Here is a 13499-nt window from a genome sequence, read left to right as displayed (position 1 = left end):
AAAATTGCAAAGGTTCTTTAACATGAAGAGAGCCTGGAGCTCAATCTTCACGATGCATTGAAATTAAGCATCCTTTTTCCAACCAGACTTCGTCAAACATCTTAAACAGTGAAAAAAAAACCTCCACTTTACGATGGGTTTCACTGCTGGATAGGAGAATTCCAGGGATGAACATATAACTATACCCTAGTCATTCTGTGGGGTAGAAACAACATAGACATCTAGAAATTAACTTAGGGTTGTCAATGATGGACAATGGGATTCAAAAGGGAGTTATACTGGATTTTCAAAGCTACTCCCCATGCCCATTTTGTGAAATTTCTACTTCAAATTCCCTTTCTATTGTAAAAGTTATGTGCCCTTTTGAAAATATTGGATAAACACTGCTACTATAATATAAAATAAGAAGGTAAACATGTATTAAGATGCTAGATGAGGGAAACATGCTCTTTAAGTCATTTTATGACAGCTAAAAAAAATGTAGTTAATGTGAGCCCAGGGGTAGGACTGTAGAAAACTAAAACCCTATAGATTTTCATTTTCTTCAGGCCAATCATATGAAAAATTTCATTCTTTTGTTCAGTTGAGCTGAAAAATCAAACGAGACAAAAAGGAAAAAAATCAGCATTGTATCAGAATTTAATTTAGGTTGACATTATATACAATGGTTTAGTGACAAAAATGATATTTTGACTGTATAATTACAAATGGCTAAATTTTCACAAGATGTGAAACAATATTCAATTCAGAGATATTAATGACAGACTGGTAATTTGTACAAAATGATATCAATTGTGGTTTAATATAATGAATGAAGAAATTTTATCACAGAAAAAATCCATTTAAAACGTTATTATGTGATTTTTTTGTTCCTCGGAAAAAAATTCTAATAACAGGAAACAATTGAAAAATCTATGCAATATCATCATAAATGAAATAGCTTTTTTGTTCATGAAATTTCAGAACTTAATAATCATCACAATTGAATATGGTTTTTAAGTATGAAATTTCTGTGACTTAAAATGTAATCTGCTAATTTCACACATTATTAATGAAAATCATCCACACTGGCCTTAAAATACACATGTAAACTATTCTTTGTCATAATCTCCTAAGTAAATATATTTACACTTTGAAGTTGGGGTTCATAAATTTTATTCCCAAAAGGCATTAAGAAATTTGGCATGAATTTACAAAGTAAACATGTTTTACAGATAGATATGATATCTTCATAAGACAATGGTTAAACATAAATTATTAGTAACATGAACACTTTCCAAATAAAATAAATGTTCCTTTATCATGTTTATAATACACCACTGTCCAACAGTTTAAAAGCTTATACTCATAATAACACAGTGGATGCAAAAACAAGAACAAAGTATATCAAAGTCAACTACAAATAGATTTATACATAGAAATTCTTATACAAAATTTAGCACAGCATTGTGTAATATTTGCATCATGCATATGTATTTTGAGTATAAACTTAGTTGTCTCAGACAAGAAGCTTATAATGATTATTTTAGAAAGACATAAGAATTGGACGTTTAGATATAAAACTCATAATCTGTCGGTTCTAGACCCACTAAACAAAATCTAATATAATGAATGTTGCGTTTAATTCCAAGATTTGTTCCATTTAATCGTAAAGGTACCAGGGAAGACATTTTGAAATTAGAGTAACCACCCATAGAAGCTATTTTGGAGACACATCACAAAAACTTGTATGTACAAAATTATATTTCATACCAACCAAATTCAAGCTGCCCTTCCTAGGTCCCATATAAGTTTTTATTGAACAGCCCTAAGGAAAATGACAAACTATTTCTAAAAAAAGAAAAAAAAGAAAGCTCTTTCAAATTCATATCTTAAAAATACAAGTCAAAAGTAATTAAAGAGAACAATTGTTGTCATTATTAAACAGAGCAGTCATGTTGTCTCCATCAGGACCCATCTCTAATGGTTCATCAATATCTTTAAAATTATCACCTAAAACATCAGATATAGACATAACAGATACTATCTTGGGTGTGTTTGATTCATTGTCTACCGGTCCATCACTGATCTCACCAGCAATGCTTACATTGCCATCAGAGTCTTCCATATACACATTTGTCCTAGCACTATTATTAGAATCAGACTCTGACAAGTTTCCTATATCTTTGGCACCAGAAAAATTAAAGATATCTCCATCAACTTGATCTAGTCTTTCATTATTTGGTAAAACATTTTCAGATTCCACTTCCTTGCTCAATATTTTATTGTCCTGCTTATTATCCTGTTTTTCTATTGAAGATTTCAGGCTAGGTTGATGTAATGGTGTTTCATCTTCCTGACAAAGTGATTTTATGTCGTTTAAAAGAGATTCAATATTAGGTGCTTCATCAGTTTCAAGTTCTTCTGTCTGATTACTTATCTTTTTGTCAATCTCAGAAGATACACTACATTCTTCCTTCTTGTCTTCTGAATTAGGACAAGATTCTTCAGTTTTGGAAATAGTTTCAACAGTAGCAGAGGTCTCTGCTGTATCTTCATTACTTTTGGAATTTTGAGAATTTTCATCATTTTTTGATGAGCTATCGCTACTATCATTGTCATCCTCATTCATTACAACAGCTATTAATTCTCCCGTGGAATCATCAAGAATCTGATCTTTGAGCAAGTTCACATCATACTGAGGAATTGATGGAGCACTACTTTCCACTGTTTTGACAATATCTTTTTGTTGTACATTTAAAGAAGTTTGAATATTCTCCATCCCTAATTCTGAACCCATTTCTTCAACAATATTCTTCTTGATTATCTGTCCAAGAACTGCACTAAATCCTGACGTGGATGAATGTTGTCCTAAATTCTGAACTATATCGGTATGAATGCTTCCATCTTTTGCACTAGATGATTCCAGAGCTGATGCTACAGGAGTGGATAGAGAACTTTGAAATGTTGTAACATTCTGTGGTACAATGAGAGGGTCCAATACGTTACTTAATGAACTTGGAATAAGACTGCTTTGTGAAGACTGAACAATTGCAGGAACAATGCTTCTCACTTGTAATGGATCACCTTCAGCAAGTGGAGTGCCAACTATTGTGTTCACACTTTGAACAGTAATGTTCTTTGGTATAGCACCAGGTCTTTGACCTTGAACACTAACAGTTGGCATAGGAACAGAGTTAGCACTCTGTACTCGGACAGCCTGAACAGGAAACCTTATAGCAATGCTTGACATTCTTGGAATTGGAGTCGGAATGCCTCTTGTATTAGACATTTGAACTTTAATAGCTGCGGCAGGTATGCTTGATATTGGAACAGCTTGTATATTTGTGCCTTGTAAAGTTAATGTTGCATTGGATCTTGGAAGATATGGACCTCCAAGAGAAGGTGCAGGTCTTTGCATCCTTACAGGAGTTGAGGTTGTGTAACTACCAGGTAACGAAGATAAGGGTGTGGCAACTTGACCTATTTGTTCCTCATTTTCATACTCTTCTGGATTATCTATATAAATCTCAGCTGATTTGTGTTTAGATGTAGCTACTTTGGACCTCTTGGCTTGTTTTGAGGTCTTTTTAGATTTTTGTTTGACTGGTGGCGGCATTGATGTAGATGCTCTGTCAGGTCCTTTTTTGTCTTTAATATGCTTTTTGATTTCTGGAAGATGATCGTAAATTTTACCACAAACTACAGCAATTTTGTCTAGCTGGGATTCTAGTTTCTCTTTACTGATGCCTCTTCCAATATGATATTCTGAAAAAAAACAGACTCAATAACTTTAATGTTACACAAGTCATTCAAATACATCGTTTTAAATAGGTATGTCAACTCGGTGAAGAAGTAATAATTGAGTGCCCATTGGTTTAACTGAGCGATACTGGAGTACTCGATCAATAAAATAACTACCAAAGTTTGTATGGACGTCACCTCCCCCCAATGATGCAAGTATCTGATATCAACATGTAAAGATGTCTTTCTATCACCACAATGGTAAGCATTCAAGTATAATTGAAGTTATGCATATATGTCATGCACATGATATACGGGTTATGTATGTTTTCAGTTATCAGATGATGGATGATTCCATGGCCTAATTTTATGACAGTTCACTGATTTATTGTAGTTTAGTATCATCCTTGCTTATTCCTAATAGATTGAAAGAAGAAACTACATAGAATTTCAGATAACTTAATTAAATGAGGCCATTGAGAACAAATAAAGGTTGGGCTCACTTAAAATATCCTGCAACAGTCAAGTATCATTACATGGTTCTACGACAGTGTAATTCTTGTTGTACTTTTAAGTGATTTGACTATGTGTGGGACTTGGAAACATCACATAATTTTCAAGAGTGAATAGTAGTATATATAATATTAATAACTCAACAAACCTTTCAACTCTACAAGACGTTTTTGAAGTTTTTTCTGGTATATCTTAAAGGCTTCTACTTTCCCAATAAATTGACTTCTTGATGAGGCTTCAGTCTTAATACAAGCTATAGCCTACAAAAAAATATCAATTAGAGAAACTGTGATCAAGCACACAAAATAATGTCCCTTTCTTATCTATCATAATAAAAATATAATATAAATAAAATAAGATGTTGGGTTAAAAAAATATGAGTAAAAGGCATCATACAAAACCTAAAACCTGCAAGGAAATTCTGAAGAGAAACAGAACATAACTTTAACAAGTTTGTCTCGACTGTTTTACTAATCATAACTGCCTTACTGTCTAAAGTCTTAATGATACAGGTTCTACTTCCGGCACACATAAACTTATCAATTATCAATGATCCATGAAAATGTTGTCAAGGTCAGATAACCCTGTCAGATGGACATCTAACAAGCAAACCATTCATCAAATATAATAGTTGACCTTTTGCTAATAAAATCTTAGAAACCGTCATAACCAGTAAAACTTAACTTTGACTAATAAACCATGAAAATGTGGTTAAGGTCAGATGAACTCTTCAGGACATGTGTGCCTTCCAATCATTCCATACACCAAATATAGTTGACCTATCGTTTTTAGTATACTAAACTAATAACGAAAAGTAAAAGTTAACCAATGAACCATTAAAATGAGTTAAAAGTCAAACAAACTATGCCAAATATAGTTGACCTATTGCTTATGGTATCTGAAATAGACTTCAAGACAAAAACAACATTGAACACTGATCCTTGAAATTGTGTGATAAAAAAAACTATTCAGTTTGAGGTCAAAGACAACAGAAATATTCCAGACTGAAACTTCTGAATACAAGGCATCTGTATATAAATATGAAGTATCCATGTCTCCTCCCTACTCAAATATAAAGTTTTATGTAAATAGCTTGTTGTCATTGGATTAGTATCCCTAGGTCACACAATGTTGTAGAAGATACAAAAATGTATGATGTGTAGGTGATATTTGAAAGAAGTGACTAGGCAATTTCAAACAGAGTTGTTCATCATATAAAAATCTGACAATTCAGATCTCATTTGTTAGGTAGTAAATTTAGCATTCACTAATGTATGTATTAAATAAAAAACTAACCTTATCTAAAATGTTTGTTTTTGGAAATGCTTTCCAATGATTTGAAAGATCTTCTACTTCATTTTCTGTCATAACCAGATCGGCCATTTCTTTATAAAGGTTCTGCATTTCTTGCCTTCTAGATCTCTCCCTAAAAAAGAAACTTTTGACATTAGCAAACTATTCATTTTTATTAAATAGCAAACTGTTTCCCTTTTTACCCTTTCAATGAAAATAACCATGCATTATTTTAAATATGTATTTTTTAATTTTCAAATTTCAAAACTATTTTTTTTTCAGTATATTGCCACGTTTTTTATTAAATGTGTTGTTTCATTGATATTCACCCAATCTCCTTTTATTCTGTATTAAATGTTTGGTGCTTAAATAAAGAATGAAAGGTCCTTCATAATTTGAATTTTCAAGTGATAGTTCCTCTTTAAGAAAGTAATAGGTCTTGTATAATGCATCAATGTAAAGAATGAGAGGTCCTAGAGTTTTTTAATCAAAATGAACCGTTGACACAGAGATATGTCTGGTCTGTCGGCAGAAAATTCAGTAAAAGACAATCTGATGGACAGCAACATTGCTTATTAATTCAAAGTAGCTGGACCATGACCTATGGGGAAAAGCCTCAAAATAGTCGTCAAACTGATACGTACTGATAGTAATACAACTTTATATAAGATATCATTGATCTATCACCAAAAGTTCCTATCAAACTGACAATTGTTGATGCTGCATTGACGACTCATCTGGAAAAGCAACACCATGTGTCTCACCTTCTGTGATGACTTTTGTCGCTAAAGAGACAAAAATGAAAGAATCCCTCCAAGAAATGACAGGTCCAGGACCTATGACCCACAGTAATTTGAACACCTGAATATCCTTTGTATATCTTAATTTATCAGAACATGAAGAATGTGTAAAACTAAACTTAACCAACAAAATTGTGTATAATCTTGAAAGGTAACCATTACAAGACTATATATCAACATCTGGTCTCACTAGGCTCTGTATTCATATAGAATAAGACCATAATAATGTTTCAATTTAGAAGGCATGTTTGTTAATCGTATAAACAATGGACAAAATATTAAATCATCAGTATACACTGGAACTAGTTTGGCATAGTTGGCACAGTAGTTTTAGAGAAGGCTTTTTAAAGTTGATTTTCTGGTAAGGTTCTATTTAGTTTGATTGATTGTTGGTTGCTTAACGTCCAGTGGTAAATATTTCATGCATGTTCAGGACGAGTTTGAACTCCTTTTACTAATATGTGGCGTGTATTTCTTTTCTGATAATTATGTGGCTTTAAAAGTAACTGCTTTTATCATATTTTTCAAGTATCAATCAATGACATCATCTTTTCATATTTTTCTTCTTTCATTTTTATAAGAAAATAGAATGGCGAAATTAATTAAAAACATGTCATTTTTAATTTTGTCAATTTAACCAGTATTTTGTGTTGTAAACTCCTCTCTTTGTGTAAACCTAAACTAATAGTGTTATATGATGATTTGTGGAAAACTATATACCTGCATTGTAAATAGAAAACAAAAAACGTTTTTTCTCACAATACATACTTTGTTAATTTATACTTTCTGTAATCTTCTGAACTTGCAAATCCCTGAAAAAGTAAGAATTGCTGTGATTTTTTTTTCTTTTAACATGACTTGGAGAAAATGAAATCATAGATGCAAAACATACCAAAAATGTGATATAATCTGTAAAGGTTCTTCTTAAATGAGTGATGCCAGAAAATATTGATATAATATAAATTTGCAAACTGTTTATCAGAAATACATGTCATTTCTGTAAGAATCAAGAATGTGTCCATAGTACACGGATGCCCTACTCACAATATCGTTTTCTATGTTCAGTGGACCGTGAAATTGGGGTCAAAAATCTAATTTGGCATTAAAATTAGAAAGATCATATCATAGGGAACATGTGTAATAAGTTTCAAGTTGATTGGACTTCAACTTCATCAAAAACTACCTTGACCAAAAACTTTAACCTGAAGCGGGACAGACGGACGCACAGACCAGAAAACATAATGACCCTTATACTATCGTAGGTGGGGCATAAAAAGTTGAACTGTGAGCTTTTGGTCACTCAAGATACTCTAGTTATTAGTATTCAGTTAACAGGAAGTTGATGAGTGATAGGTGTGAAAATACATCACAGGGTATAGCATGGTCACATGAAGCTTGATTTGTAGTTTCAGAAAAAAATGCAACAAAATTTAATACATTGCCATTATGCGTAAGAACATACAAGTATTCTGTGAACAGGATGTTGACAATGAATGTGAAAATGCATCACAGTATAGCGTGCTCACATATAGCTTGATATTAAATTTATTTCCAATACTATTTCCTGAGAAAAATATGATGGAAATTGCTTTGGATAGATTGAAGGAAACAAGGACAGACAGACAGGGGTATAAGAGTATACCCTCCATTAGAGTGGAATATCAAAAGTTTGCATCTCTTGTCCAGCAGGCAAAGATGTATTTTAATGGTTATATTTAGACAACTTTTAGCTATATTGTTTGGCTATGTTCATTCCTGGTGAATTGGCATCAAGAACAACACCTACGAGGAAACAAATTAAGTTTGTATGATTGATTTATCACCTTTCGGAAAACACAAATATAAAAGTGCCTTTCTTTTCTTAATTGTATCAAATAAAGAAACAGCATTAATATGACAAGTTATCCACTTACCTCCTTAACTTCTGCTTGGTAAAGCTGTTTATTCTGTATTAAATCTAACTGTGCTTTTCTTTTCTTTCTCAGCATGGCGTTATTAAGAGAACATGAAGAATTGTGCCATGAAGAAGTCACAATATCAGACTCAGATAGTGAAGTTTCAAAAGAATCTCCCTGCAAACATAAATAATATTATTTTTATTTCTTATCATGTCCTTTTTACAATTAACATTTTCAAGTAATCAGCAGCTCAGAATGAAGATTTTAAATCCAGCTGCCCATATTTGGATGATTCAAAACCCTCTTTGCATTAAAAAAAAACAATTTAAACTAAAAACTTCTCATCTTATAGGAGGAGCATATCTTAACAATAAAAAATTTGAAACAGATAAATCTTTCATGCTTTGCAGGAAAAAAAAGGTATTAAATTATTGCATGTCTAGGAGAGTGGCCCAATAGTTTCAGAGGAAAATATTATTGTAAAATTAAACAGATGACTATAAACCCCAAATAATGGCAATAACTCATCGCCACTGGCCATTTGGAACAGGTGAGCTAAAAACCAGAAACAACATTCCTTACAAATGTCAGTAGGTCTCATCATCATTCAAAAAATTCAAGAAAATCTTTTAAAAAGTTAGCTTCATCGAAATTCAAAATGGCTTCCTTTCTAAGGTATCTTGCACTTAGATGTCTGCACAAATGCAAAAATGTTCTAAATCATCCTATTAAGACGGAAATAATTCATATTGTCATGGTTTATTGAAGATTTTAACACAGAAAAAACATTATTTTGAAGATTGTATGAAAACAAAACCTTTGTTATAGTTTCTAATAAACCATGATCGTTGACCATGAATTATTTCTTAAACATGTAAAATAAAAGGACAAAGATATGTATATACTTATTTGGACAATATAAAACATTGTTAACTTCTATATCATTTGGTCTCTAGTTGAAAGTTGTCTCATTGGCAATCATACCACATCTTCTTATTTTTATATTTTGATTTCAATAGAAGAGACATAAAACTATATCAATCTTCCAAAGACCTACCTCTGAGAAACTAATGACATCAACATCCTCATCTTCATCTTTTGACTTCTTGGCTGCTGATCCTTCAGATCCACCATGATCAACTTTACGTTTTTCTAACGTAACAGCATCATCATCTTCATCGTCAATAACAATAACACTTGACTTTGGAGCTGAGGTATTTTTGTTTAACTCCTCCTCCTGAGATTCATTATCATCACTGAGATTTCTTACTATATTGTCCCGATAGTCATCTTGTGCATCTCTAATGGCTGCCTCCAATTCATCTTCTTCATTTTCTGACTGATTTTCTATCACATTTTCTGTTTTCTTTACACTTTTATCATTTTTATCTGATAACTTATCTGTGGTATTTTCTTCATCACTGCTAAGATCAATTATAGTTTTTGTCTGATTTTCCTCAAATTTTGTTGAATGTTTTTGCAATGTTTCGTCTTGCAATGAATTTGCTGACTCACCATCATCCTGGACAAGATCAAGCTGCAGTGCTGAATCATCAACCTCTTTCACAATACTTCTAATCTTACTTGCCTCAGCCTCAATAGTTTTGACCAACTCTTTACTCTCAACCATTTCAACATCTTGTGTTATATTTTCTGCCAGTGTGCTGTTTGAATTGTCTGCATCTATTACAATTGGAGAAGATCTGCTTTGAGGATGAGATAATGATTTTTGTTGGAGTACGGGGGTTTCCACTTTTTGTCCACTTTTACATTTGACACATATTTTCTCCTGAATACTATCCTGAGATAAGACCCAGCTGGTTATATCCTCGGCTGTCAGTATATTATTACAAACTACACATCTCAAAACAGATACCTGTCCTATGGATGTATCAGCATTTTCACCAACACTTGGTATTGGTTGTATCAATGACCCTGTTGTATTAACTGATTGACCCAGAGAAGTTTCTATCCTTAATTTTTTCTGGTCAGAAATATCTGTTTGGTCTGGAAGTTTATGTTTCAAATTTTGTTGATCTTGCAAACTACTACTTAGTGTAATGCCAGGACTGATATTTGGAATCGAAGTTACTCCTTTGACCACATAACCTGGGAAGTTTTGATATTTGTTTGCCATAACAATAGATGTTGAGGATGTCAAAGTTGATGAAACTTCAACTGCCATTGGTTGTGTAACTGGAACAGCTGCTTTAACTACTGCATTTCCTAAGCTCACACTGTTATCAGGTATCAGCATAACTGGAGTTACCATACCTGGACCACAAAGAGATACAGGGATGGCATTTACATTGCTACCAGTTGATACTACTACACCTGGACCAGAAAGAGACACAGGAATGCTCTTTACAATGCTACCAGGTAACACATTTTTACTAGAGACATTATCTGGTAAAATAGGCTTTTGAGCAGGTGAGAATCCTGACACACTCCCTATGGGTCGTGATATCTGTAACTGACTTAGTCCAGAAATTCCACCTGCTACAATAGTACAGGATGAGGTTATTGGGGTCATCGTTGGATGTACATCCGACTGTAAATGTTTTGCTAATTCAGAATTTCTATCTAATTTCTTTCCAGCATTTTGTGCTCTATTGTTCTCCACTGGTGTGACTATAGATAACGAGTTATTTCCTAGTTTGGATGCACTTTTTGATATATGTCCTGATTTGACTTCTTTAACATTGATCTCTGTATCATCTATAAGATTTATTATTTGAGGATTTGATACATATGGATCCTTTATTATTTGAATTCTAATGGAATAAACAGAATTTGGTAGTTTTGCCATCACTTCTGGTGGAATAATCGCAGGTTTGTTTGACTTTGGCAAGATTGATACTTTAAACTCGCCCACAAGAAAATTCTTCAACGGAGGATATTCCGAATGTGATATATGTGACGTCAGACGAGATAAAATTTTAGCTTTGAAGTCCTCATAATTGCAGTTTGATATAACTTCTAACAGACGTAAACCTTCAGCAGTAGTATCGTCCAATGAGTGTCCTTTACTTCTCAGACAAATCCACTGTGTGTGCCATTTTCCACTTGACAAAATCTACAAATATACACAACAATTGAATACTAAAATTTATTGATGGTTTCTCTCACTTGTTTCAGTGAGAAAAAAAAAACAGCGTAAATCTATATGATTTCATGTAACTGGTGTTAAAGACTGCTTAAGCCGTGATGTGCCTGAAATGAAGAAAACTAACTAAACTTCTTTCTCCTTTTGTGAGCTTTGTTTTTGTGTGATATGTATCATTTTCATCAAATGGACAATAATTTTCTTCTAAATTTAAATCTTTTTAAGTGATTCATCCCTCTACTGTTGTTAAATATTAAAACCCATACACTACTCACATCTTCAGGAATGTTGAATTTTCCATCATCAGCACTGCACCTTTGATTACCATGACTTAATTTCCCACAGTTACATGTAATTCCTAACTGGGGCTTTTCTCTGTAAAAAGAAAGTTTTTATCAATTCTTTAGTACTACTTTGAATTTGAATTAAAACTGCAAGCTAAGGAAAATCTTGTACACCAAAACAATAGATGTTTTGTTTTTGATCAGGCTTGTTTAAGTTATATGTTTTGGAGTTTAGTGTGACGTCCATTTTCACTGAACTAGTACACAATTTTTATTTAGGTGCCGGCTGAGGACCATCTCCGGGTGCGGGAATTTCTCGCTGCATTGAAGACCCATTGGTGGCCTTCGGTTGTTGTCTGCTCTTTGGTTGGGTTGTTGTCTCTTTGACATATTCCCCATTTCCATTCTCAATTTTATAAGAGTTTGTGTTTAAAAATTTACTTGTCGTTTCAAATAGCTGTTTTCTTACTAAACATTTTTTTTTACATTGAGTGAAAATTTTGGCTGTATGCAGTGACTGTATAAAGCCTTGTTTGTGACTTAGATAATGTGCTCTTATCTTTTTCTATTTATGACATCATGAAAGAATGCTGATTCATACATTTTAACATTGTCCAATTCAATTTTTTATTGTTGTGTTTTTACCAAAAATATTTCATTTGGAACAGATTTAATAGCGTATAAAGAGATTTGAAATTGGCTATAAACAAGATAGAAATGCTAGGCTTTCCTAGCATTCTACCTGTTTCTAAGGGATGTATAAATGTGTTTGATATTTTTATAGTTATTCTAAGTTGACAAAATGATTAATAAACAGATAATGATCAAGATGTTTGTTTTAACAGGAGTCCATTCTTCAAAAATTTAATTGATATCAAATTATGGTAATTAAATTCTCCAAATCTCCATTGCTTACCTTTTGACAGCATTATATACAGCTGTACGAGCACATGTGGTAGTTTGTAGATCCTCATCAGAATTAACTTCTATATCATCATACTCAGACAAGTCAGACAAGTTCCAGCTCTCTTGACTTGATATCTCATTCTTTATATTGCTAAAATCAATCTGAAAAAATACAATATATTACAATTTTTACTGATAAAAATCTGTCAAAGATTAAAACGGCAACTGTGGTAAGTAATTTATAGAGCATGTAAATTGTGATGAAACAAGTATTATTCTGCTTTATGGAGCTTCTGTTTAAATGCTTGTCAAGGTTAGGTGATACCAACTGATTTCTACAGATAACAAGACTCCAAGAAGATATATATAAAGCTTAATCAGAAAAAATAGTGACAGAAAAAAATCAGCGCCTTTTATCAAAGAAGGCGTCTTATAATTGATCTACTTTCCTACATACAAACAATCAAGAAAATTTAAGGGGTTCAAGGTTAAAAACTGTAGAGGAATTTTATTACACAAAAGGGGCAATTTCCATCAGGAATATTGCTGAAAACTAACTAGGTTTTTATCATCTGGAAAAGCCTAAAAAAATCTTCAAATGTGAATTTAAATGTATAATACTTTCATAAAAGTTTAAGGTTCTTGGATTGAAGTGAAGGTGGAGTGTAATTTTTGACAACAAAAATTGGATACACTTCTCTGAGAATATATTTAATAATACTCCCAAAAATAAATAAATAAAAAGAAGTGCACAACTTCAATGAATATGCATTCCCAATAGAAATTTTTAAAGCCTGGGTTGAAAACTGTAGTTGATCACAAAATACAATTTATTTCTTTTCTTCACCATGTACAATAAGATGGAATTGCACTTTTCCCCCCCCTGTTGTTCACCATGTACAATAAGATGAAATAACACTTTTCCCTACCTGACGTTCACCATGTACAATAAGATGAAATTGCACTTTTCCCTACC

General features: G+C 32.6%; 1 protein-coding gene across 2 annotated transcripts in view; it reads right to left on the bottom strand.

Moving 5' to 3' along the window:
- Positions 1-621: 621 nt before the first annotated feature.
- The window catches only part of LOC127714084 (uncharacterized), a 54508-nt gene continuing 41630 nt past the window's right edge, over positions 622-13499 (bottom strand). For both annotated transcript variants that reach the window (XM_052220035.1, XM_052220036.1), the window contains 8 exons: positions 12534-12685; positions 11609-11708; positions 9285-11303; positions 8243-8401; positions 7098-7141; positions 5533-5662; positions 4385-4496; positions 622-3747 (listed from right to left, as the gene is read on the bottom strand). In XM_052220035.1, coding sequence (XP_052075995.1) covers positions 1895-3747; positions 4385-4496; positions 5533-5662; positions 7098-7141; positions 8243-8401; positions 9285-11303; positions 11609-11708; positions 12534-12685 — 4569 coding nt within the window. In that variant the 3' untranslated portion in view covers positions 622-1894. The remainder of the gene's footprint in view (positions 3748-4384; positions 4497-5532; positions 5663-7097; positions 7142-8242; positions 8402-9284; positions 11304-11608; positions 11709-12533; positions 12686-13499) is intronic.

Source organism: Mytilus californianus, unplaced genomic scaffold, assembly GCF_021869535.1.
Source record: "Mytilus californianus isolate M0D057914Y unplaced genomic scaffold, xbMytCali1.0.p SCAF_9, whole genome shotgun sequence".
Classification (NCBI taxonomy): Eukaryota; Metazoa; Mollusca; class Bivalvia; order Mytilida; family Mytilidae; genus Mytilus; species Mytilus californianus.
Note: the sequence above shows the minus strand (reverse complement) of the source record. Positions and strands in the feature narration are given on the sequence as shown.